At 43.6% G+C, this 22,500-nt stretch overlaps 1 protein-coding gene across 3 annotated transcripts in view; it reads left to right on the forward strand.

The window, feature by feature from the left end:
- LOC147029449 (zinc finger protein 385D-like) overlaps positions 1 to 22,500 on the forward strand; it is a 241,813-nt gene that overhangs the window by 156,773 nt on the left and 62,540 nt on the right. For all 3 annotated transcript variants that reach the window (XM_085872501.1, XM_085872503.1, XM_085872502.1), the window contains 2 exons: positions 8,317 to 8,438; positions 21,856 to 21,963. In XM_085872501.1, coding sequence (XP_085728627.1) covers positions 8,317 to 8,438; positions 21,856 to 21,963 — 230 coding nt within the window. The remainder of the gene's footprint in view (positions 1 to 8,316; positions 8,439 to 21,855; positions 21,964 to 22,500) is intronic.

Here is a 22,500-nt window from a genome sequence, read left to right on the forward strand (position 1 = left end):
AATCTTTGATAGGAGGGAAACCACGGGGTAACATCCCTGGGTCAGATTGCGGGAGAGTGTGTCGGAGTGGTGCTGAGGTGTCGTCCACCAGACGGCGGTCTCCTTAGGTTAACCTGAGGCGGTCCCTTCGGGTGGGTGCCTGGAATGTCCTATCCCTAAGAGAGGATGATCACCTGTCTCTGTTATCATCTGAGCTCAAGCGTTTGGACATCGGGATTGCAGCTCTCTCTGAGGTTCGGAGACCGGATTGCGGCGAGATAATGGTGGGTGGTTACACCTACTATTGGTCTGGTCGCTCTGATGGTTACCATACCCAAGGAGTTGCTGTAGCTGTGTCCAATAAGCTGACCCCAATGATAATTGAGGTAACACCGGTCAACGAGCGTATTATGAGATTAAGGATTCGTCACTCCTTAGGTGTCATTTCCCTGGTCTCTATTTATGCTCCGACTGAGGCGAGTGATCTTACCGTGAAGGATGCATTCTACGCCACACTCGAGTCTGTGGTTGATCAGTGCCCCAGACGAGATACACTTCTAGTCTTGGGGGATTTCAATGCATCGACTGGAACTGATAGGGATGGTTATGAGGTGTGTGTTGGTCCCCATGGGTCAGGAACTATGAACCAGAATAGCACTAAGTTCCTTGACTTTGCAAGAAGTCATGGACTTAGGGTGGCTGGTTCATGGTTTCAGCGCCCGCAAGCTCATCGCTGGACTTGGTATTCCAACGCTGGCGGTGTGGCAAAGGAGATTGACCATGTCCTCATTGACGGTCGTTGGAGGATGATCCAGAACTGCAGGGTCTACCGGAGTGCTCAGTTCCTCAATACTGACCACAGGCTTGTTGTAGCAACTCTAAAGCTGCACCTTAAATCCTGGAGAATGGTACCATCCCAGCCTAGGCTGGATGTTGCCAAGCTCAGGGATGAGAGAGTAGCTGAGGAGTTTGCGAACAGGCTGAGTGGACACTTGGGGGGTCTGGGTGCTTTGGGGGGTCCTGAAGAGTTGTGGAGCACCTTCAAGACCACCGTCCTTGATGTTGCCGGTGGATGCCTTGGAGTTCACCGCAGGGCAAAGAAGAATTTTGTCTCTCAAGGGACACTGGGTACCATTGACCAGAGTCGCAGGGCCAGGCTGAATGGCAGAGCTGAGCTGTTCAGGGAGCTGAGGCGTAAAACTGTACGTGCACTGAGGGTGGACAAGGAGGCCTATGTGCGAGGAATCTGTGAGGGGGTAGAGCATCACCTGTGGACAGGTGATTCTCGTCCCGCTTACAGGGGAATTCGCGCATTACGTTCATCCAAGCCCATCCCTCGGAGCACTGCAGTTCGAGCAGAGAGTGGTAGGCTCTTGACAGAGGAGTCTGAAGTGAAGGCCCGCTGGGCCGGTTACTTTGAGCGGTTGTACCAGGCTGATCCCCCAGCTGTCGAGTTGGACGTCAAGGGTGTTACAATCCCTGTTGCTGACCCTCGAATCAACTGTGGTCCACCATCGCTTGTGGAAACACGGGCTGCGGTGAACCAGTTGAAACGGGGCAAAGCTCCAGGGATCTGTGGCATCCATGCTGAACTTCTCAAGGCTGGTGGAAATGCTGCACTCGCGTCGTTGCATGCAGTTTTGTGCTCTGCCTGGAACACAGGCATCATCCCAACTGACTGGAAGAGGGGCCTTGTTGTCCCTCTCTGGAAAGGGAAGGGTGATCGCCAAGACTGCAACAACTACCGAGGGGTGACGCTGCTCTCAGTGCCGGGCAAGGTCTTTGCTCGGATAATTCTTGATAGGGTTCGCCACCATCTGCTTGAGCACCAGCGTCCAGAGCAGTCAGGCTTTACACCAAAGAGGTCAACGATTGACCGTATCCTTGCTCTTCGTGTCCTCACTGAACGCAGACGAGAGTTTCGGCAGGGGCTGCTTGCAGCCTATGTTGATCTCTGTAAAGCGTTCCATTCAGTGAATCGGGATGTCCTCTGGAGGATTCTTGGTCTTCGTGGGGTGCCACCGAAACTGATCGATCTGATGTCTGAACTCTACTCTGGTACTGAGAGTGCTGTGAAGTGTGGTGGTACCGCCTCTGACTTATTTCCAGTTGTTACTGGAGTTCGTCAGGGATGTGTACTTGCCCCCACACTTTTCAGCAATTGTATGGACTGGATTTTTGGGAGGATGTCGGAGAGATCAAGTTGCGGTGCATCGTTTGGCAATGTCAAGATCTCGGACCTTGATTTTGCAGATGATGCAGTCATCTTTGCGGAGACTTTAGACATCCTCTTGGGGGCCCTCGAGGTGCTGAATGAGGAGTCGGAGCCGTTGGGATTACGGATTTCTTGGGTCAAAACAAAGATCCAGGCTTTCGGTGACATCTTGGATGCTGCTGTCCTGTCTGTGTCTGTTTGTGGTGAGGATGTTGAGGTCGTGGATAGATTCACTTACCTTGGCAGTGATATTCATGTCTCCGCAGGTTGTGAGCCGGAGGTCAATAGACGTCTGGGTCGGGCCTGGGGAGTCATGGATTCACTGGATCATGGGGTGTGGCGCTGCCGGTACCTGTGCGGGAGGACGAAAGTCCGAGTCTTCAGGTCCTTGGTACTTCCAGTCTTGCTCTATGGGTGCGAGACTTGGACTTTGACCAAGGATCTGAGACGGAGACTTAATTCCTTTGGTACCAGGTCTCTTCGGAGAATCCTTGGCTATCGCTGGTCGGATTTTGTGTCCAACGAGCGGTTGCTGAGAGAGACTCGGATGAGATTTGTCACCTGCATAGTCCGTGAGCGTCAGCTGCGGCTGTATGGACATGTGGCTCGTTTTCCTGACGCTGATCCTGCTCACCAGATTCTCTCAGCGAGGGAGTCTCATGAGTGGAGGAGGCCAGTGGGCCGACCACGTGCCTCATGGTTGCAGCAGGTTGACCATCATCTCAAGGAGATGGGGATGGGCCTGGCATCTGCCTGGGGGATGGCCAGACGGAGGCCCCTGGAGTACCGGCGGAAAGTGGACAGTGGACGCAGCGACGCGCTGTTCTGGCACATGCTCCCATATCTGACCTGATATATATACAGTAGACTAGGCGTAAGTCGTCACCATCGGGACCGAGAAAAAAGTGACGACTTACGCATATGCGAACATTCATGATGACTGTGGGGTGAAGGATGAAGTCACGCGTGGCCTGGACACATACGTGTGAGAGGGCGCAACAATCTCTAAGCCGGCTATTGTACCAAAAGGGAAACACAATCCTCGGGGCATAGGTGGGGCTTCATCACAATAACCTATCACTGGCGGTGTAAACCAATGAACGTGCATCACGATTCCATGAAATCGGGCTTCTCACGAGGTCGAAGTTCTGTGTCACGAGTTAGGCATGGTAATTTACTTGAGTTTCCATTACGCGGGAATGGACAACATCTGACGACTTCGACGAAGTGACGACTTCGAGATGACGACTTACAGACTTATTCAAAGGGATTTAACATTCGATAAATTCGGTACTTTTCGACGCTGCCGACTTCGGTGAAGTGACGAGTTACACGCTGCCGACTTGCGCCTCGTCTACTGTATGTATGTATATATATATATATATATATATATATATATATATATATATATATATATATATACATATATATATGTATGTATACGTATATACATGTGTATATGTACGTATATACATATATACATGTTATCAACATCGTCTGGCTGTAATGGTGAGCATCAGCCACAAATTATCTCTCGCATGGTAAAACCGCATCATCTGGAAAGAAAGAAAAGCCTGTCCACCACCCGGACAATTGTTCCCACAAATGCAAACCAAAAAAAAAAACAGAAGGCAAGTGCCATCGCGTGGAGATGTAGGCCAAAATATGTGGAGCGATCTAGAATGGAAGTGAGTCCCATGCATGGCTTCCGTTTGAGATCGCGTGAGAGTGGTTCATCACGCTCCACACATTTTGGTGTTATATATACAGTGCCAGTCAAAAGTTTGGACACACCTCCTCATTCAAGGGTTTTCCTTTATTTTTTTTTTACTATTTCCTACATTGTAGAATAATCGTGAAGACATTAAAACTATGAAATAACACATATGGAATTATATAGTAACCAAAAAAGTGTTAAACAAATCAAAGTATATTTTAGATTTTAGATTTTCAAAGAAGCCACCCTTTGCCTTGATAACAGCTTTGCACACCCTTGGCATTCTCTCAACTAGCTTCATGAGGTCGTCATCTGGAATGCTTTTCCATTAACAGTTGTGCATTGTTAAAAGTTAATTTGTCGAATTTCTTTCCTTCTTAATGCGTTTGAGCCAATCAGTTGTGTAGTGACAAGCGGGTGTTGGTATGCAGTCACGAGCACAATTTAGTGAAAGACCATTATTTTGTCTGTGCCGTAGTCGTCCATATTATGGCAAGAACAACTCAACGAAGAAAAGGGAAATGACAGTCCATCATTACTTTAAGACATGAAGATCAGTCAATCCAGAAAATTTCAAGAACTTTGAAAGTTTCTTAAAGTGCAGTTGCAAAAATCATCAAGCGCGATGATGAAACTGGCTCTCATGAGGACCGCCATAGGAAAGGAAGACCCAGAGTTACCTCTCATGCAGAGGATAAGTTTATTGGAGTTTCCAGCCTCAGAAATCACCAACTAACTGCACCTTAGATTGCAGCCCAAGTTAATGCTTCACAGAGTTCAAGTAACAGACACATCTCAACAGCAACTGTTCAGAGGAGACTATGTGAATCAGGCCTTCATGGTCGAATTGCTGCAAAGAAACCACAACTGAAGGAGAGCAATCAGAAGAAGAGACTTGCTTGGGCCAAGAAACACGAGCAATGGACATTAGACCGGTGGAAATCTTTTGGTATTTTGGTCTGATGAGTCCAAATTTGAGATTTTTGGTTCCAACCGCCATGTCTTTGTGAAACACAGAGAAGGTGAACGGATGATCTCTGCATGTGTGGTTCCCACCGTGAATCATGGAGGAGGAGGTGTGATGGTGTCGCGGTGCTCTGCTGGTGACACTGTCAGTGATTTATTAAGAATTCAAGGCACACTTAACCAGCATGGCTACTATAGCATTTTGCAGCGATACGCCATCCCATCTGGTTTGCGCTTAGTGGGACCATCATTTGTTTTTCAACAGGACAATGACCCAAAACACACCTCCAGGCCATGTAAAGGCTATTTCACCAAGAAGGAGGGTGATGGAGTGTTGCATCAGATGACCTGGCCTCCACAATCACCTGACCGAAACACAATTGAGATTGTTTGGGATGAGTTGGACCATAAAGTGAAGGAAAGGTAACCAACAAGTGCTCAGCATATGTGGGAACTCCTTCAAAACTGTTGGAAAGCATTCCAGGTGACTACCTCATGAAGCTGGTTGAGAGAATGCCAAGAGTGTGCAAAGCTGTCATCAAAGCAAAGGGTGGCTACTTTGAAGAATATAAAATTCAAAATATACTTTGATTTCACACTTTTTTGGTTACGACATAACTCCACATGTGTTATTTCATAGTTTTGATGTCTTCACCATTATTTCACAATGCATAAAATCATAAAAATAAAGAAAAACCCTTGAATGAGTCGGTGTTTCCAAACTTTTGACTGGTACTGCATATACATATATACTGTATATATCCCCCGCTCTTCCAGCCAAATAAAGCTGCATAAAGCAATCAAGAAAAGCTACATAAGGTGGGCCCTTTGCTGTTTCAAACCCTACTTGGGTTCCTCTTCAGCTGCAGACATTCACAAGTAGCCCATTCATGAGAATCTCAATGCTGCACGTCCCCCCCCCCCCCAGATACTGAACTGGTTTCATCACTTGTTGGTGAGTCATCAGCGCGACAGCGTATACAGCAAAGCACACCACCGAGCCTCCCAAGCATGTCCCAAGTGCAATGCCAATAGCAGTTAACATATAAATAACATGACCCAATCACATCTCTCACCCGTAATTGGGGGAATAAACAATCACCTCTTGCCTAATCAATTACCCCAGGTGGTTAGGATTTTCAAACAAATTCACCCCCATGCTCTTCTAGCCAAATAAAGATGCATAAAGCAACAAAGAAAAGCTACATATCACATAAGCCCTTTGCTATTTCAAACCCTACCCAGGTTCCTCTACAGCTGTAGACATTCACAAGTAGCATATTCTATTAGTGAATGTCTGCTTTTCGCTTCCCGTGCTCACTGGGTAAAAAGATTTGGCAGCATCAAGAGATGGTTGGGTATTTTGTTTTCTTGTTCATGAATATCTGCATATTTTTGATTTTAAAGATGTCAAGGCAAGACAACTTGAGAGGCTTTGTCACATAAGGACAAGACAATGATGGTCTTTACAAATGACCATACAATTGCTGGCAGGATGGGCTAAAGGTACACACACTCACCTCTGAGCTATCTAACCTGGGTTAGAATCTCGGCCCAGTTATAAACGGTCAATCTTGCAGGCCAGGAAAGGCATCAATGTGTATGCAGTCTCTCAGCTGGATGTTAAACTTCTGGTCCCGTTTGTTGGCATTAGCTTCGGGATGTTAAAGATCCCATGTAGTCTCCTTTGTGAAATGCATTCGAGCTATTGCTGGCACCCTGGAAAAAACATTATTTTACATCTGCCTGCTCTAACCTACAGGGATTATTGCATTAGTGGCAAAGTCACTTCCTCAGCCAATGATGCTACACAGTCATGTGCTGCATACGAAAGAAGAAGACCACACAATCAGACAATTGGAAATCCTTTCATTGTTTAAAAAGTGTCATTCTTTAAGGAATTCCTGTTACAAAGAAGAAAAAAATTTACATCAAGTTCTGCTCATTAAGAGATGTACCTGGACCTAAAACTTTTCAAATAGTTTTATGTGATTCATAGCCTGAAATACTTTCACCTGACTTCCACTTATATCTGAGAAAGTTTTTAAATACATGGATTGCCACTGACTCACAAGGTTTTCCCTTTCATGGAGGAACTTGATGTTCATTTATCTGATCCTTTTTGGTAATCCACCCTCATCCATTCTCATGAACATTTTGGGCAGGGCAATTGTCTTAGGATATCCTTAATCGTTCTTCAACTGATGAAGATTTGAAATTATCATGCCACATTATTTATACATTTATTTATTTATTTATTTATTCATATGCAGCCTATGGCTCATTGGCTGCATTATTTTCTGGGGGTGTGATTGTGCCACTGATGCAATTCCCCTTTACCAGCATCAAAAATTCCCCTTTTTAACCTCAGAAGGATGAAAGGCAGTCAACCCTACCTGGTGTTAATTCAATGCCAAGACAGGGGCTTGAACTCAAGACCCCAGGATCTTAAGCCAACACCAAGCCGATTAGATTTTGGTTAATGTTCGGATGCAGATCCAGCCTATCAGTGAATACAAAACATAAACTGTTCAGGCTGGCAGAGGGAGGTATGTGCTCCACCGAGTGACATTCTGGTTCAGTTTACTATCATCCTGAATGGGCTTTTAAGCCTGCTGTTCTGTCTGCAAATCTCAATGCCTTGGATAGTTAATATTAAGTGCAACCTTTTGATAAAGGTAGGCTACCATGCTATTCAAATTATTTCCCTAAACTTCTCCTGAGAGGACAATGGAAAACCACTCGGTGCACTGTTTGACAAAACACTTCTTCAGCAGCACCTTCTTTTCCATTGGACAATCGTACTTATCAACTTGCATCTCTCAGTTCTATCAGCTTTATATTGCCTACAAGCTCTTTCATTTCAGTGCAGTCCTATCCTTCATAACTGTCCTTTCCTTCGTTGAGGAAAAAATGTCTTGATGCGTGTGAGTGATCCAAATGTTCCTTGCTTCATCTCCATCACTGAATTTCAAATACAGTTTAATGAACTAAAGTGTATAACTGTATATGCTATCAGCATTTCATGGCAGAAAGAGATAGTGGAGCTAATATTATGGGTTGCCATAAGCACATGTGTTTGAGAGCATTAAATCTATACAATTGATATTGCGTATTTCATTATCTCTGCTATTTTGAAGTCCAGGAAAGTGAAATATTTTTCCATTGCTCCAATTTTTTCTGAGAAATTTACAAACACTTCTGCTCAGTCATAGATAGAGGGTCGTGTTGTTCATATATAGAGCGGTTAGCACTGTGGCTCTTCCTCTTGTTATTTAATGGCTATTTTGATTTCACATAAAGGAGGATGACTGTCTTAACAGCTATTCAATGTCTTCAGATAGACTTATATTGTCATCCAATTGAGTGCTAATACTGTATTGTGGAAATTCCTAACGCAATTCTTGTTTTGTATTCTCCTCTGCCTTTTGTCTCCTAGCAAGTACCCATCAAGCAGCTGTTGTCCCACCTGCCAGGCCCACCATGACAACAGGCCTTGGCCTAACTCATATTCTTCCCTTTTCTCTCAACTCATTGGGCCTTCTTCCCAATCTTGCCAGTGTAAGTTCCATATCACTTTACATATGCGGCAAAATCGAGGTATGCATTTTTTTTTTAGATCCTCGTGGAGGATCTCCAAGTCTTACTCACGTTGTTGTTCTTGAACTTCTTCTTGTGGACTTTTTTGTTTCACAGCCTACAGTTTTCATCGAAAATTCCTGAAACTTGGCATTTATACGTAAAAATACCCTGCGCAGACAGTAACCATCTCCGATTTTGAAAATTCCTCCTAGAAAAAAAGTTATGACTTCAAAATATCTCCGCTAATGGCAATCGCCTAAAAAATTATCTCCGAAACTAGGCAAGCTTTTTGAACTATGTTTGTGGGAATCGAACAGGGCATTAGCAGAGATGAATTACCGCACATATGATACATCACTATGACGTCTTATCAATTTTTATGACGTCATTCCTATTTGTTGACATTTTTTGTTTCACAACCCAGAGTTTTCATCGGATCTTCGTGAAACTTGCCATGTATATACAGAAAGGCCACGCGCAGGCAGTAACCATCTCCGATTTTGGAAATTATTCCGAGAAAAAAAGTTGACGTCATAATATCGCCGCTAATGGAAATCGCCTATACCATTATCTCCGAAACTAGGCAAGCTGTTTGAAGTTTGTTTGCGGGAATCAAACCGGGCATTAGCACAGATAATTTATCGCAAACCTGATACCTCACAATGACGTCATATTCGTTTTTATGACGTCATCATTAAGAGGACGAGGATCTTAGCTCATTTGAGCTTGTTTTTGATGAAGAGGAACATTACCGACTCAGCAAAATATTTGTGCAGAAGTGTTAAAATCCCTTTGAGAGTGCACGCGGGTTCCATGCTCTACCACATTCAGACTTGAGATCACCCGATATATCAAAAGAAACCCAGATGTAAAAAATAACATGGGACAGAAATATTATCTGGATCCAAGGTGGAAAAATTTGTTCAAATAATGACTTTATCCACAAAAGAGTTGCAGCTTAATGCAGAACCACCACAAAGACATTGCAAAGTTCAATTGCCCATGAAATAAATATTGCAGATAATCCGCCATTTTGCTTGCTCATCTGTGCACATGTCCCGTACTCCATCGGTTCGGGGTCTGCGCAAACGTTATAACTTATTTTTGAAACGTCTGTTTTTCACCAGATTTTCTTTGATTCCCTGCAGAGCACCTCGCTAAACCTCCGAAAATATACACAGATCTGGCGCACGCTGTGGATAGGCAGTCCCTCTGGGGGACAGGGCGTGTCAGGTCTCGCAGTGAATGCATTTAATCATATCGCTCAATTTTGTTACGTTCCTCAATTTTTTGTTCACTCAATATAATTCTCCAAACAGTAGAAAAATGTAAATGAATGCAATGGAAATTTCACATTTTCTTGTGTATCTACGGAGAATGAGGGAACATAACATTGCTTGCTTAAAGTATATTGGCATATCTGCTGAGTTATAAGACTCGTTATTTCTTTAAATTATCAGATTTCACAACAGATTTTGATACTTATTTAATCCGGACGATATCCAATCCTAAAAACTGAAATAACATTTGGACGATATACTCTAATTTGTCTGTGATAGTAGATCGTGGAAAATCGTATCATATAATGCATGAAATCACTCCAAGCTCCTAATTTTGAAACTATATCACTTACAAAAGTGATGTACACAACGATTCATAGTTATGATGAACAGGCATTCGATAATGTGAGTGAGGAAAGTGAAGAAAAAAACTTTCTCGTTAATACATCGTTGCAGCCTGTTCCAAGTCAAGGCATGGTTGAGCAGGCCCAAAAGCATAGCGGCTTTAGACCCCAGCGAGGTTACCCAGGAAACGCCTTAAGACCCCAGAAAGCGAGGTGGCCGAGAATTGCCTAATGAAGGAAATAGATTAATTAAGGCCGTTAATTATCTTCAAAAGGGGTGTTTTAATTAACCCAAACACCCAATTTTCACTCTTGCACTTCCTTAGGGTTTTCTTAGTATGCATGCAAAGTTTCAGGCTGCTTGGTTTTATGGTTTTGGAGTTATGGAGGAGACACACTGACACACACACACACACACACACACACACACACACACATTGACATTTATTAGTATAACATATTTATAACAATAAGCTGTGAGCCCAAATTTATTTATATAATAACCGCTTTATAGCATAACAATCAGCCCAAATTATGGTGTCCTGATCAGCCCAAATAATGGTGAAACTGATAGGAGGTTGTGACCATCTAATCATTGATATGTGACCATCTAATCTTAAATGTTCGTCTTTACCTGTGTGAGTAACCCTGCAGAAGCCATCCCAGTTTGGAGTTTAATTGGTTGTTGAATTATTTTTTTTGTATACAAAGTCAAGGCTCGTGTAAGATAAGAACACTGAACAGATCAGGATGCAACAGGACAAAAGGAACAGTAGAAAGGGGGGGGAGGGGACACCAAGACAGAGAGAGAGAGAGAGAGAGAGAGAGAGAGAGAGAGAGAGAGAGAGAGAGAGAGAGAGAGAGAGAGAGAGAGAGAGAGAGAGAGAGAGAGAGAGAGAGAGAGAGAGAGAGAGAGAGAGAGAGAGAGAGAGAGAGAGAGAGAGAGAGAGAGAGAGAGAGAGAGAGAGAGAGAGAGAGAGAGAGAGAGAGAGAGAGAGAGAGAGAGAGAGAGAGAGAGAGAGAGAGAGAGAGAGAGAGAGAGAGAGAGAGAGAGAGAGAGAGAGAGAGAGAGACTTGGACAATCAATGGGTGTGGGGAGGAATGAGGGGTAGGGGAGCATGCATAGGGTGGACAAGGCGGCTGCAGATGCAAAATAGAGGAACTAAAAACTGGCGACTTGGAGGAGGTTCGCTTGGAGGTGGGAGAGGGGATGGGGGGAGGGTCAATAGGTGTAGTAAAGATCATGGTTTTGGATTGGTGGGGGGGGTGGGGGGAATGGTGAACAATTGTCCTCAAGATCTGGAGGGAGGACAGAGATGAAAGAGAATATGAAAGTTTATTCCACAGGCAGGAGAGAAAAAAGAGGAGCAAATGAACGTAGGTGAGCAGTGGTTCTGGATTTTGGGAGTTTCACCAGAAGGGGGTTAATGATGGACAGCCTGTACCTTGCAGAAACATGGATGGGGGGGGGGGGAGATAAAGCATGAAAAGAACAGAGGGTTCAAGAAAGGAACGGAGGTGGTTAAAGACAGAGACACCACTGACCTTTCTGTGATGTGACACTGATAGGCCCGGAACGTCGTCTTCATCATGGTGGATTCCAATGATGTTGAAGGTCTTGGTTACCATGGCATTACATTGTACCAGTTTTGAGGCAGGAGCTCCATCCCAGAGGGGAGGGGAGAGCAGTACTCCAAAAAGCTGCGGATGAAAGCCTTGCACATGATGTCGGTGTCATGTCATATTCAATGTTGGAAGAGCTGTTTTTTTGTATCATTTATCTTGCCTGACTGCACCCCTCCTCCTAACTGTTATTCAGAAAGGCAGAGACAAGGATAAAAGGATTTAAACTAGAGTAATTTGACTGCGCGCAGTCGACGGGTATGCCTCCGTTCTCCCGCACAAACACTTGAGTATTGACATATTTGACCCTTGACCTTTATCATATCTGGCCCAAAATCTAATCAGTTAATTGTCCTGTCTAACTTTACCTTTGTACCAAGTTTGATGAAATTCTGTCCAACATTTATTGATTTAGGGCATAAACAGTAAAATTTCAGAGTTTGACCTTGACCTTTATCACATCTGGCCCAAAATCGAATCACTTAATTGCCCTGTCTTACTTTAACCTTTCACCAAGTTTGATGAAATTCTACAATTTGCTTCTTGAGTTATCGCGTAAACGAAAATACGGACAGACGGACGGACGGACAGATGGACAACCCGGAAACATAATGCCTCCAGCACCCATCGTGCGGAGGCATAAAAAACACACTTGTCATTTAATATCTCATCTCTTTCTTGTGCACAGATTCATCCCATCTCATCTTCAGTTATCATACCCATCATTGCGCCATTAACAGTCTGACTTATTACATCATTGCCCTAACCTTCTTCCTGCCCATGGTACAATGAAACCTGTGGTAAAGCAGTTGCCTTGAAACAACTTGCCTTCTCTCTCTGGAAGGAATATCTGGCCAAAGGCAACCGCAGATCACTCCATGAAGCCCGCAAACAAATGTGACTTTTCCAAAAATTCATCCAGTCTCCTCCCTGCCCTGATTATACAGGGTGTACCAAAAAGATCTGGCCAGCTTTGATTGTTAATATATACTTAGTACGACAAATGTTATAATGATACAGTTTTTTATATGACACAAACTCATAAAGTTTTCTTAAAACTTTATGAGATTCTGTATCATATAAACCAAAGGGTATCATTGTATCATTAGTGGTTCTAAATACATTAACAACCAAAGTTGTCCTGGTCTTTTGGAACAACCTGTACAGTATCTTCAGTATCCTGAACGTCCACACCAGAGAACTCACTGGAAAGGTTAGAGGCTATGTTCAAATGAAAAATGTTCAGTTTCCTGAACAAAATGACAAAAGAGGAAAAAGATATCTTGCCCCATATTAATACTTGGCCAAAATGTTTTTTTTTTCGCCAATTATATTGGTCTGTAGGGTTTGTCTGTCTGTTGGGTCGCCAAAATAGGTGACCCTTATTGTCAGTAATTCTTTCTGTTTGTTTGGATGTTTGTTCATTTGTCATCAGCATAATTGGTAGTAAACGTGGGTCGATTTTGACCAAACTCGGGTGGTAGGTACATCTTATGACCTAGTGCTTTGGAAATTGTGATGGTTGCTAGGGACGCTTTGGTTCCCGAGCAACAGCCGAAAAACCTTCAAAATCGGTACCGTTCACGCGAAATCAATTCCGAAAGCCATTATCCCACGTAGGCTTATGAAATTTGGCATGCGTCATCTACAGGTGATGCTCTACCAAATTATTCCGGTTTTTGTGATATATTGATTAGTTTACCCGCAGCGCCCCCTACAAATGGGGTATGCCCAAAAATTGGCGGCCCCCAAGCAACCAGGTGAGTGCATCGATCCGAATGAGGTTCATAGCATGCAATTTTGCAGGTTCATAGCACGCAATGAGTACAACAACTTTGCCTCAGGACATATTGACCGATATTGCTTAGGTCAGGGGTCAAAGGGCAAAAATCGATAATATGTCAGAGCTGGAGGTGCCTTCGCGCCAAATGCTACTAGTCGTCGGGTTATGGTCAGGAAAATTCACACTAATCATCTAGAATGCATTGTGCACAAACGATCAAGCCGGATTTTCAATTTATATCTTTGTTCACCCACAGCACCCCCTCGAACTTTGGGGATTTCCAATATCAAACCGCATTTTCAGTACTTTTCTTTCAAATTGATACCGAGTAGTTATCAGGAGATGGAACTCGAGATTTGGAATGCATAATCTTAAGGTGATTCTCTATCCGCTGTATGACCGATTTTTTTCTATATCTTAGAGTTTCCAAATGGTAACCCTCTCAACTTGGGTGTCCGAGGGCCATTGAGCATTCCTGCTGAAAATTCAAAGTACACTAGCTCCGAGATGGTTGAACCGAATCAAATGAATCTTTACATGCTTATAGACCGTAATGAGTACTACAACTTTGCTCATTGCATAATGACCTATCTCGAGTAGGTCAGGGGTCAAAGGTCAATAAGTGCATTTTTCGGGTGAAATTACCATTCAAGGCACCCTTGCTCCTACACAGATTAACCGATACGAATGAAAGTTCATAGGTACATAGTACTCAATGAGTACTACAACTTTGCTTCAGGACATATTGAGCTATTTCGGCTAGGTCAGGGGTCAAAGGTCAATGAGTGCATTTTTCAGGCAAAATGACCATTCAAATCCCCCTTGCTCCTACACGGGTTAACCGATATGAATGAAAGTTCATAGGTACAGAGTACTCAATGGGTACTACAACTTTGCTTCAAGACATATTGACCTATCTTGGCTAAGTCAGGGGTCAAAGGTCAATAAGTGCATTGTTCGGGCAAAATGACCATTCAAAGCCCCCTTGCTCATACATGGGTTAACCGATTCGATTGCATTTTCGTAAGTACTTAGTACTAGATGAACTCAGATCAGGGGTCAAAGGTCATCGGATACTCGGCGACCCATGGCCGCCTACCGGCTTGTTTGTCTGTTTGTCACACGATTTTTGGCCACAGTTTCCGAGCAATCGTTCTGACTTTATTTTTGTATATAGTTGACCATCCAAGGACAGCAACGCTTAATTTTGGTGAAGATCCGAATCCGGATCTGGATCTGAGAATTTTTAAGTGATTCTTCACCATCGAGAGATATGACCAAAAATGATACAAAGCACAATATCTCAAAAGATTACGCATGGATTCGGATGAAACTTGGTGGACAGGTTGGGTTGTGACAAGGGCGAATCAATTCAATTTTGGTGAAGATCCGATAATTATTTAATTTTTAGGTGAATCTTCACCATTGAGAGATGGGGTGATAAACGATGTACAGCATGATATCTCTAAAAGTTGTGGACGACTTGTGACAAAATGAGGTGGAAGAGTTGGTTAGGTGACAATAACAAGCTGATTCGATTTTGGTTAAGGTCCAGATTCAGATACGATCTGTCAGTGGCACACAAAATTTAAACTGTTCAGCCTGGCGAAGGTTTGCGCTCCACCGTGTGCCATTCCGTTTCACCAAGTTTCACTCGATGAGTGATTTTTCATTTTAATGTTCTGAAGTATTCAGAGGGTGATGAAGTAATCGTGTCTTTGTGGTGTTGCCACTTTCTGCTTGTATCACCACTGAAAATATTCATACAAAACAAGAAAATGATTTCTGCTTTGAAAGACACGAACTTCCAAAGAGAGTGGAAAGATGACTTCAAAATAAATTCTCGTATATTAGTTGCATGCATCAAAATTCAATAATTTTAAATTGACAAACTTACTGTTCAGTGAAGATTGCTACTTTACATTGTGAACAAACTGTGGTCATTTAGAACATTCATACAATTTCATATTTGACTCCGCAGACTCATTTTTCCTCCAGTATCTCTGGGTGATGGATAAGCTTCTCCGTCCATCATGTATTAACCACAGACTTTAAATATAATACAATCGGCAAAAAAAAATTTTGTTCGCAATGTCAAGGCTCGTGTAAGATCGAAGAGCTAAAATTAACAAAAATATATACCCAGGGTCAGTGTTCAGATTGGAAAAACCACATTGATGACCTTTTTAGGTTCTTTGACAAATTTCATGCAAGTTATGTTTTGCATGCAATGTAATTTATACATAATGCAATGTTGATATTCAACGTGGTTCACCCACAATTTTGTACCATACTAATGATCAGATCTGGTTGCTTATTGAAGCTTACAGCACCAACAATCACTCGCCTTTTCCCTGGTGGCTCATCCTCCTCTCCGTATCCACATTAACATCTGTCCCTGAGCAGGCGTGTGTTGCCCGATGTGCGTTCGGTGCTGCTGTGCGGAATCTGTTTTGAAAGAAGAAATCCTGTTATTCAACAGGAGGAAGACAGGTGGGGGTGGATGGAGGGGGTTATAATTAGTACGCAAAAGATGTTGAGAAACACGGATTCATATTGCTGTAATTAGCGTGGATTTATGAGGGAAATGTATAATTCTCATTCCATCAATCTTGCACCCCCGCTGCTGTTTCTAAAATTAAATTTTGTGCATTCCATGAGTACGTGTTGTTTTAAATGCACCAATCTTTGCAAATCATCAGCTTTCATTTAACACAATGACAACACCAAACAAGAGCTCATGTTCAAGATTAAATTCAATAAAATTATATCCATGAGCCAAGACAAAATAACCTCCAAAGGAAGAGATACTGCGCTTAATAATTTGGAAGTGAAGCTTGAGAACAAATAATACCTATAAAGCAGATAATATGCCAGTTCATGAGGAACCTAATACGATACAATGGTCCTCCCATGATACACGCCATAAAATAAATACCATGATTCTCGCATTAGAAATGCGTGAGGCTTTTTCGACAAGACATTTCTATAAGGGACGACTTAAATAAAGATATCAATAACATATAAAGTCCTTTTTTTCCTTCTCATTACCTCCATCACCGAAGGTGGACTAAGATTATGTTTTCACCCCTGTTTGCTTGTCTGTCTGTGAATAGGATAACTCAAAACGTTTTAGACAAGTGGACGCATTCAGTGTGTGACAAGGCCGAATTTATTCCATTTTGGTGACGATCCGGATCCAAATCTGGATACCAGAATTTTTTAAGTGTCACCATTGAGAGATGGGGCCAAAATGATACATAGCACGATATTTCAAAACGTTGTGGATGAAACTTGGTGTACACGTTGGGTGTGTGAAAAGGACAAGCTGATTTGATTCTGGTTAAGGTCGGGATGCAGATCGAGCCTATCAAGTGGGAGACAAAATGTAAACCCTTCAGTCTGGCAGAGGTATGCGCTCTACCGAGTGCCGCTCTAGTTTATGATGCAACAAGTTGGGCCACCCAATTAAGACCGGGTTATTTCGACTTTTGTAAAACATCAACATTGTCATTCGCAAACATTAAGTCTAAAGTCAGGAAAACCAAAAATACATGATCACACTGTAATGGAGGGAAACGCACCAAAAGCATGGTCGAGGGACACTTGAAGGAACAATGAATATAAAAATAAAAAATGACCGTTTTTACAGCCATTTTTCCCTGCTGTGCAGGGGTTGGCTTTTTCTTGAGGCAATGTTTTATGGCCGGATGCCCTTCCTGACGCCAACCCTGGTCGCCTTTTACGACACACAGGGATATGGTACACCTATTCTAACCGGGGCATACACCGGGACCAGTACACTGGTACTCATTTCGCCGACCTCGGAAGGATGACAGGCTGAGTCAACCCCCTGGTGTTAATTCAGCAGCCAACGGGGTTTGAACTCAGGACCCTGGGATCCCAAGCCACCACCCTCACCACTAAGCCAACACCAGGCTTTGAAGGAACAATGAATGAGAGGAATAAACATTCCAAAAAAACCCCAAAACTTCTCAACCCAGAAATAGACGATTCACACTTGCACTAAAAAAATTAACTCAGGAGTGCAACACTGCAATGATGGGCAAAAAGGCCTTTTTCTTGTTTACGGTCAAACAGGATCGTGCGACCACTCGTTAGATTTGATGGAGACTGAGGATCTTTTGTGTATCAATTTTCCAAAATATATATTTAAATCAAATAGATTCGATTCCAAACAGAGCATCCAAAGCTCTCCCCCTCTCCCCACTGTGGGAGGCACCTGAAATACAACACTTGATCTCCCAAAGGACTGTTATTTCTCGTTTTTACATCAACTTGATGAAGAATTGAATGTCTTTATTGTGATGTTGACTTTCCACGTGTGAAAATAATGTGGTTCAGCAAATTTTGGGAAAATTGGCCCATGTATTTGAGAATGTATAAGGTGGTGTAATGGTTAGAGCATCTGCTCTGAGGTTGGTGGTTCAAACCCTGGCCAAGTTATATCTCCTCTTCTCCTCTTCTCCTCCTCGTCTTACCTTAATAAGGGGTGAGGTCCGATGTGAACACACTTCTGCCCTGCCTTGACAATAATACTCCTTCACCCCCTTCTGTCCTCAGCCAACTCTCTCCACTCTTCAACCACCCCAACCTTATCGATATCCCTCCTCACACAATCCTTCCATCTCATCCATGGTCTTCCTCTTTTCCTCCGATGTTGCTCCCTCAACCTACCCGCTCTCTTTGTCATTCTCTCTTCCCCAATCCGCGCCAAGTGCCCAGCCTATCTCATCCGGCATTTCAACAATCTCCCTGTCAAACTCATCAGCATACCAATATCCTCCCTCAGTTCATCCATCCTCCTTTTATCCACCCTCTTCACTCCCACAACCCTCCTGACCCAGTTGTTCTTGAAAAAAAAAATACAGCCTCTGTTGTTTTCTCTCCGTCAGTGCCACCGTCTCCAGACCATAGAGGTAGGCCGGCATTACACATGACATCAGAACCTTCGCTTTCAATTTTCTTTATCTCTCTGTTTGCCATTACTCCCTCCACCATCCTCCACGCATTCACCCCCACCTGAATCCTTCTCCGAACATCTGTCTCGGACTTACCATCCCGTCACTGTTCCTCCCAGATACTCAAAACTATTTCCCTGCCTGATCTCCTTCCACTCTAACCTGATATTGATTTATTTTCTCTGCTGCTTGACCCATATCACCTCAGTCTTCTCCATACTCATCTTCAGCCCATACTTTCCAAATGCCTCCTTCCACTCCCCCAGTACTTCCTGCATCTCCCGCCTACTCTCCACCATAACAGCAAGATCGTCCACACACAGCATCTGCCCGATACTACCCCTCGAGTTCACCTTTCTGTTTACCAGCTCCATCAACATGATAAACATGAGTGGGCTGAGAGCACTTCCCTGCCTCAAACCAATGTTCACGCTGAACCTCTCAGACATCCCAAGACTGACCAAGACTCTTCCCTTCATTCCCTTGTGCATCCCTTCCTAACTTCTGCTCCCTGCACTCCCATGCATCTCAGTGTCGCCATCACCATCTCTCTCGGGGACAATGTCATGGGCCTTCTCCATGTCCACAAATCCCAATACCAAAGACTTAAAGAAGGATATATGCTGCTTCCTTGCTTGACATTCAGCATTTAAAAAGTTAAAAGCATGGACAATTCCCATCGGTTGGCATCCATGGGAAGGAGAAAATTCCTCCTGAGTAAAGGGGTGTACAGCATTGGAATTCTCATGTATGTACTACTTGTGAATGTCTGGAGCTGGAGAGGAACCCGCGTAGGGTTTGAAACAGCAATGGGCTTACCTTGTGTAGCTTTTCTGCTTATGCAGCTTTCTTTTGCTGGAAGAGGATGGGGGTTAATTTTGAAAATCCAACCCGTCAGGGGTAATTGGTGAGGTGACAGCCGATTGGTTCTTCCCTCCATTTACGGGTGAGGGAGGTGATTGCATTTTGATATTTTTGTATAAAGTGTGTGTGTAAATATTTACAAATATACTAATGGAAAAAAAGTTCATGGGCACCATTAAAAAAGGACACAGAGTGATACTGACATGTACCCGAGCAATATGCTGGTCAGCCAACATGTTCCGCAGTTTACCCGTGAATATCTGGGACGTGCATGGACATACTGTGCATTGCATGCACAAATTGTCATGCACGTGTACTAAGTCATGTGACTGCGGTGCTGAACAAATTGTAGCGCAGCACGATTCGGTGAACCATCCAAGCTGTGAAAAACGTTTTGATTGACATCTAAACATCGTAAACATGATGCCATGCTTTTCCCAAAATGAACATCTCCATGCTATTGGCCTGCTTGAGACAGGAATGCCACAAAGTGTTGTAGCTCGGCGTTTTGGTGTTCATCGAAACACCATGCAATGGTCACTCTGGATACGTTATCAATAAACTGGCAACATCAGAGACCGTCCACTTTCTGGGTGACCATACGTGACATTACGTCAGCAGGATAACAATATCCAGTTGGTGCACCTTCGGAATCGGTTTCAGACAGCAAGTTTGACAGGTCGCAGCATCTCTGGCTTGTGACCAATCAGTGCCAGAATTGTCAGGAATTGGTTACCCAAGGAAAACATCTAACATCCGACCACGATGACCAGCAGTACGACTGATTTTGTTGCTCTGATAACATGCCCGCTGAGCTTGGTGTAGACAACGTCTGAGGTTCAGGAGACAAGATTGGGCTGCTATCCTCTTTACAGATGAGTTGAGGTTCCATCTTGACAGTAGAGATGGCTGTTATTCCATTTATTGATGGGAAGAGGAACGTTATGCTGACGCATGTGTTGCGCAACTTCCGTCGTTCAGCGGTAGATGTGTGATGGGATGGTGAGGTGTCACCACACATCACATAACCCAGCTGGAGGTCATTAATGGCAATTTGACAAGTATTCGGTACCCAGATGAATTTTTCTGTCCTCATGTCCTCCCGTTCCTGCAGGTTCATGAATGTTGCATTGCACTCCAACAGAATAGCGAGCACCTTCACGTTGCACGCGTGGTTTCCCACACTTCCCTGGCCAGCTGTTTTGCCTGGTCTTTCTCCAACAGAACATGTGTGGAATGAACTGGACATTGGCCCAACTATGGAAGGCCTTGGTACAGATCTGGAATGACATCCCTCAAGCCTTCTTCAACCATCTTGTGTCCTCAATGAGGTGTCGTTGCCAAGCGTGTGTCAACGCAAATGATGGTCACACCAGATACTTAGCTGTTACTTGACTTTTGACCACACCCCTCTTCGAGCCTCTCGAGTCGTCTTGCAGTGTTGCACACACGTGTTGACATTCTCATGTCGATTTCATGTTTATCAAACACGAAATGTTGAAATGACCAAGCAATGTGATGTGTTTGTTTTCATTTCTCATTTCACAGAGAATTCTGATTCAACTCAAGACTCGAACCTGAGGACCCATACATGTTTATATGCATGGCATGATGGTCTCGAGCACTCTTGAGTCTGAGCTATCGAGCCTGGGTTTGAGATGAACTGCCAAGATATAAACTGCTATCTTAATGTTTCACAGACAGAGTGATTCATCGCTGCTTGTGCCGTCCCTTGGATGGACGTTGAACTGATGTTCTGTCTGTCGGCATTAGCTGGTGGACATTAAACATCCCAGGCCATGGTTTTCTTCACGAAGATCTGGTGAGCCATCGCCGGCACCTTGAACAAATTACAAATTCCTGCCCTAACTACTGCTGGAAAAACAATGACAAACCACCCAGCACGACCCTTGCCAAGAAACTGCTTCGGCAGCACCAACGCTCTGTAACGGAGTATGGACATTGATTTTGACATATGTACACACACACACACACACACACACACACACACACACACACACACACACACACACACACACACACACACACACACACACACACACACACACACACACGAAAATACTGTACAACTCTATAAAGCAAGTGATGTGTGAATATTAACGATGGACAATGGAATATAATTCTTGTTATACTCGACACAGCGTCCGAAATTTTAATGTCCTCAACGATTGTGTTACATTAAAGGAAACTGGAATGTATTGGGAGATTTGGGAAACATTGTGTTGACTCTCAATATCATTGGTCAAAAATACTTCCTGAAGGGAATGGTCCAATGTACTCCATTTTCCCCTAAATTACACATTAATTAAGTTCCAAGAAAATAGACCTTTCTGAGCTCAAGCTGTCAGCTGGGAAAACATGGACCTCATGGCTGAAGGTATTTCTAAACAAACGATTTTTTTGTGTCCAAAAACCACATACACCCTGATGTTCTCTGATTTTCTGATTTTTAAAAGCTATCATTTTTTTGTAATGTACTGCAACTCTTTCTGCCCCCAGCGAGACGATTTGCACAGACCCCTCAGGAGCACGTTGCCATGCCCTTCACCACCACGCCGTAGACCATTGTTCTGCTGCAACATCTGCCAGATCCGCTTCAACTCAGAGGTGGGAAATGATGTTGTCATAACAACCCTGTAACCATTACATCGGTGGCATCTATATTAGTTGTCCGAATGCACCTTTGACCCTGTTCTCAAAACAGACATGTAGCAATTTAGAGATTTAAACTTGTTTCCACTAACAGCACATCTTTGACTGTACATTATTTATTGAAAAAGGCCAGCAAACCACTTTATTGCTTTCAGCAGTTTCATGGGCTGTAAGGATAGCTGAGAAGTACAAACGTCGCCCTCGATTTTGAGTGTGTCCGAAAAGAACCTAAGCTGGAGACTCCTCTGTCAGTATTGGCTGCTGGTGGATGTTAAAGCTCCTGGTGGTGTACATGCTAGCACTCTGGAGCAATTCAGAATTCCTGCTCTTTCATGCAGGGACACTGAATTTTAGTGGTTGGAAAGACAACTGACATACATTCACTTTGGAATTATCCCACTTAAACAAGCATTCCTGGAGTTTTTTTTTTTGTATACCTTGTTGAGACTCATATGAGAGCTAACACACAACGCACAGCAAGGGGGGGCATGA

The sequence above is a fragment of the Eptatretus burgeri genome, chromosome 3 (assembly GCF_056783735.1).
Source record: "Eptatretus burgeri isolate ZD-2024b chromosome 3, Ebu_testis_v1, whole genome shotgun sequence".
Classification (NCBI taxonomy): domain Eukaryota; kingdom Metazoa; phylum Chordata; class Myxini; order Myxiniformes; family Myxinidae; genus Eptatretus; species Eptatretus burgeri.